The sequence below is a fragment of the Astatotilapia calliptera genome, chromosome 12 (genome assembly GCF_964374335.1).
Source record: "Astatotilapia calliptera chromosome 12, fAstCal68.1, whole genome shotgun sequence".
Taxonomy (NCBI): domain Eukaryota; kingdom Metazoa; phylum Chordata; class Actinopteri; order Cichliformes; family Cichlidae; genus Astatotilapia; species Astatotilapia calliptera.
The window spans coordinates 30045197-30050406 of record NC_137433.1 but is presented as its reverse complement, the minus strand read 5'-3'; the positions used below and the strand labels follow the sequence as shown (position 1 = coordinate 30050406).

At 40.0% G+C, this 5210-nt stretch overlaps 1 protein-coding gene and 1 long non-coding RNA gene across 2 annotated transcripts; one reads left to right on the top strand and one right to left on the bottom strand.

Annotated features, from left to right (window-relative positions):
• The first annotated feature begins 857 nt into the window (after positions 1-857).
• On the top strand, positions 858-3346 carry gas1a (growth arrest-specific 1a). Its single transcript, XM_026188130.2, has one exon. The coding sequence runs from the start codon at positions 1444-1446 to the stop codon at positions 2218-2220; it is 777 nt and encodes a 258-aa protein (XP_026043915.1). The 5' UTR covers positions 858-1443; the 3' UTR covers positions 2221-3346.
• Positions 3347-3729: 383 nt separating this feature from the next.
• Positions 3730-4912, bottom strand: LOC145432443 (uncharacterized). The gene is made up of 2 exons (XR_013912739.1): positions 4798-4912; positions 3730-4486 (listed from the first exon to the last, which is right to left on the bottom strand). It is a non-coding gene; the product is annotated as an uncharacterized LOC145432443 (long non-coding RNA).
• Between the last annotated feature and the right edge of the window lie 298 nt (positions 4913-5210).

The following is a 5210-nucleotide window of genomic DNA, read 5'->3' as shown; positions in this document are numbered from 1 at the left end:
ATGGCATGAAGAAATTTGTCCATAATGAATGATTAGAGAGAATTATATTCAATGAGGGTCATATTATACCTCAATTAATTTGTACTCAACTGCTCTTCTGAGGGAGAGTTTATAGGATGAAGATGATTAAATCAGTGATGATGCTGCACAGATAATTAGCACTGCGGGCATGGACTTGTTGCATGGCCTATCAATGCTTAGTAGGGGAGTCACGCTGTCATTTCCTCTTATGTGTAGGATATTGTAGCATAAGAAGTTGGGTAAACTGGGACATTATGATGGTCTGGTGTTTGAAGCACATAAAGGATGCTATTATTACAACCTTCTTTCTTTCTTCTCATTTTCAGCCTCTGGTTTTCTTTTGGAAGAAATAATAATAATAAAATAATAATAATAATAATAAAAACCCTTTAGTGAAATATTGAATTAAACAATATTACGACTTAGCAACCACTGTTCAAAATTATTTGAAAGAAGTAAATTAGGTACTTTGGTATTATACAGCTTATCTCTGCTGAAATTTATTATCACTTTACAAAGTAAAAGAAACGACACTCTTTGCCCCCGTCATGTCTTTAAATTGGAATATCTAAATACTGAAAACAGTATTTGTTCAGCATATGTCCAAATCTGTTCTCCTTTTTTAATGATGTATTTTATTTTTCTACATGTCCTAATGGGGGAAAAAAATCATGGGTACCAATATACCGGAAATTTGAAATTAAAAAGACTTTACTAAATCTTCTCTCCAAAGCATCAATCTGAAGTTGTTTCCCAAGACCATCTTCCTCCCACCCTCAGCTCCCGCCCACCGCTACGTAGAAACCCACAAGTGACGAGCCAATGAGAGCCACTTCGCTAATGTATGTTGAGGGGGCTGAATAACCGAAAGACAAATGGTCAAAGGGGAGAGAGTAGAGGACCACTTTGCGACCCACAAGGATTGTTGTTTTCCCCGTGCACTGTTTGTTGGCACTTCCGTGCGCACACGGACTGCTTAAGGACCCGGTGCAGTCCACGTACTCGGGACTTCGCTTGGCTAGTTGGTGGAGATCCGCAAGGGAACGCAACGGGGAATCGCTGAGCCCCGAAACACTGCCATGGAGTGAGACGCTGCAGAAACTCTTATGGACAACTTTTTGCTGTGTATTTTACTTTAAGTAACTGTTTCAGTTTCCATCCCAATCATGTACGGATAACAGATAGTTCGCTCAAGAATCCGGCTCAAGTGGATCAGCACTGACGGGTTTATGGAGCCCGGATTACGCATTGCCAGCCTGTTGAACGCCTACACACGGGCCTATGACACACCATCTGCCTCGGAATAATAACATTATATAATAAAATTATCCAACGAAGACAATATCCATGGAAGTAGTGTAGAAGTTTCACATATGACACGGCTGTGAGTTTTATCGTTTCTTTTTCTTTGCAGCCATAACAATGGCAAACTGGTACAATGGTGCACTGGTACAGAGCGTCTGCAGAACTGTTTGGCCTCTTGGCTGCTTGATTTTGTTTTTTGGCTACTTATCCTTGGCTTCGCCGTCCCATGGTCGGCGACTGATATGCTGGCAAGCCATCATGAACTGCCAAAGCGAGGCTGAATGCAACTACGCGTACGAACACTACATTCGCGCTTGTCAACCAGTGTTGAGTGGGGAGAAGAAGAAGTGTCCCAGCCACTGCATCGCCTCGCTCATCCAGCTCAATCTGACTAAAAGCGGGCCGGCTCTGGAGGACTGCAGCTGCGGCCGCGATTCGATGTGCACAAATACCAAACGGGCCATAGAGCCCTGCTTGCCAAGGACTACCAGCACCGGTTGCACGGAAGCCCGGCACCAGTGCGAGAGAGACCCTCAGTGCAGCTCGGCTATGCACGAGTATTTGAAACACTGCGGGAAACTTTTCAGCGGGGCAGTGTGCACAAACGCATGCCTAAATGTGATCGCGAACATGCGTAAAATACCGAAGGGTCAGCAGCTGGAAACGTGTGTATGTGATGGCACAGAAAGGGCCATCTGTGAGTTTGTCAAGAACAGCATGAAGGCGTTATGCTTCGAAAGGCCCGATAGATATGAGGCTAGTGGGTCCTACGAAGATGACGAAGACGGGTATAAGGATTATACAGAAGAACCAGAGAGCGGAGCCTCTCTCCCAGCTGCCCAGTATGTTTTGACCCTGCTGCCACCCGTTTTAGCTCTTTTACCCCTCTTTTAATCCCCGTTTCACAAACTGCCCCGTCTATTGTCCGGATAAAAGGCAATCTAAACTTTTGTCACTCCTTGACCTGCTTCTATAGTGAAAGTATAGAGCCTCAAAGATTAAAGGGGAGTGCTTTTGGCGCAAGTAAACCTTCTTTGAAACGAGTTTAAGACTCTGAAGGATATCAAATCGGGATATTTCTATGCAAATGAGGCCAGAAAGCTATCTAAACTGTTTCTCTTATCAAACCACACCACTTATGACTCCGCAGTTGTGTTTTGTTTGTGTGATAAGCTAAATAGAAATGCCCACTTTCTCTGTCACAGACTGATAGTAAAGTTGTCACAAAAGAGAAAGAGTTGGCTTGTTTTGGTAACAGTATAATGGTATCAGTATAATCAATATATGCTTTGCACTGCCAATCTTTTTGTGTGCGTGTGTGTGAACATATTTTAGGACAGGCCATTGCCCCTTGGCATCAGGCTGATTCATTTGATTTACACATATTTAATGTTGGAATCCAGTGTAAATAGATTAGGTGTTAAAGTAAAGCTGTAGCCTAATTTATTACATACCACCTAGTTACATCCAAATCACCATCATGTGAATAAACACCGAGAATTCCAGCTTTAAAGGGAAGTTTTTTTGGTTTTTCTTTGACTGAATATAGTGTACATTGTATATATTTGTATAGCCTATATAGATTCCCCCCCCCCCCAGAGAATCTTATATGTTTTAGGCTATGAGATGATTTATTCACTGTTTATAGCCCAGAAAAAAGAAATGTCTAAATCCACTGTATGACTGCCTTAATGACATACCTTTATAGAAGGCATAAAGGAAACTTGAAGATATCATTCTTGACTGTGAGTGTTAATTTTGCAACATTACTTCCTATACGGTATTGTGCCTTAACTCAGATAAAAGTGACATGGAGTCTGATGACCATTATCACACAATTCTTTGATCAGTATCAGATTGAACAGTAACAAAATCCACTATGAAAAGAGAAAAGTATCAGTTCTTTTTTTTAAAAAACAATCCCCAGATGACACCCCTCCACCTTTAAGTTACATCAGTTTGGAGTGACTTGTTTTATACCTACTTTTCTGTAATAAGTAAATAAAATTTTTATTTTGCACAGTGGTATTTTTATTTCTATAAATCCTTTTCACCTTTGCATAATAATAAAGGTTGAAAGGGCACATTTTGATTAGACATTGATCTATAGCTACATACGTTGCTATTAAGAAGCTGTATTCAGTTTATTTAGTATAATAATAAAATGTTAAGTGATTTGGTAAAAAACTCAGGGCTGTGGTTGAGCTGATTCCATTTTTGTTTTAAGATTTTTGTCTCATAATAGTGATCAAACCTTAATAGTTTCATTTTAAAGCCAAATGCAATTGTGAAACAAACCTACATTTCCCAACTTCAGTTTGTGAGATGACGGTAAACTCAACTAAATGCAGGCCAGCTTCTTCTGCTGACTGATAGTCTAATGACCTGCTATGTCTTGATTTAGCTGCCTGTTGTCAAAAGCAACTGTCGCCATAAATCAACAAAACACCCTCTCCCTCCAACAACACCCGAGGGCACTAAACTCAGGTGTCAGAATTTACTGGCTGTTAAAATCACAGTCTATATTCTTTTTTTCTACTAAGGACACTTTACAAACAGTCATATGATTTTTTTTTTAGATTAGCGTTATATTCAAGCCTAAGCATTGCTTAAAACTAACACGTTACCATATCAGAAACATTGACTATTACGCTGTTGTTATTTTTTATTTAAAGTCATGTCATTGTGACATTACTGGCATATTTAAGTCATGTAGCGAAAGCGTATTGACTATTCATTAATTAGCTTCAGTTCCACAAAATTAACAGAAATTATACTTATTGACCTTTTAATTTGAATATCACATGTGTGGGGGTATGCACTGTAAGCTCAATTATCATTAGTAGTAGTACTATTTGCAGAAATATTTTTTGCAAGAGATATTGCAAATCTGCCACGCCTCTCCGGTCAGCTTTGGGTAACTTTGAATCAGTGATTTGCTGCAAAATGTTTTATTAGAGGGGGGACAAGGGTACTCTAGCTGAATGGATGGAGGAGAAGTCGAGTGGCATCTTTGTCATGGAAATGTTAAGCACATAATAGTTGGGTAGCACAATGGGGAGGCACTTCATTCTTTCAGGCTGGCTTGACACCTCTGGAGAGCCGAACGACGGGGAAGCATGTGGGAACGATCTGCTGCCGCTTGGGTCTCAAACCTCCACTGTAAGAAGAACAGCAGAAGAAGAAAACACATGACAAGCCTAGTGAGGGGTGTTTTATATTGAATATGCATGTAATGTGCCCTGTGTATTTTTGAAGATGTTTTTTAATTTTATTTTTTACCTGCTTTGTTTACTTTGATACCTAAGCTTTAAGTAAATTACAAGAATACAGCATTAATGCAAGAAAAGATTACTTGCAATCTTTTAGATATTGCAGAAGAAAATTGACATTAGGCAGAAAAAATATGCTGTCTATATATTTGCTGCTTGCAAAGAGTTCCCCAGATCCCGTAGCGCCTAAACGAAATACCTTGTCAGTTTCTTGCAGTGCCGGTAATGTGATCCACCGTGCATGAAGCTTTCCAGGCAGGAGAATAGCTCTGTAGCCCAGCCTGTCCTCCCCTCCTCCTCCTCCTTGTCTTTCTTTTGCCTCTCGCATTTGTTCAGGCAGTTTCAGCACTTAGAAAAGGCGCAGCATGCGTTGATTAGGCTATAATAATGTGCAGTGTGTGTGAATGGATGAATGAAGTGCAAAAAATCTCACGAAAGTTGCCTGCTTGTCAGAAAATGGAAGTGATGTACGACAAGGGCTTGAATATATTTCATAGTGTTTAGCTCACAAGCCAAAGTTTATTTATTTTTTCTGTGGTTTTAAAGGATTATTGTAGTTAAACTAAATAAATTAACCAGCCACAAAAAGTGCCTCAGAAATGGAGAGTTATC

Excerpts from the sequence above, each read along its gene's own strand:
- gas1a (XM_026188130.2), top strand. The coding sequence starts at position 1,444 with ATGGCAAACTGGTACAATGGTGCACTGGTACAGAGCGTCTGCAGAACT.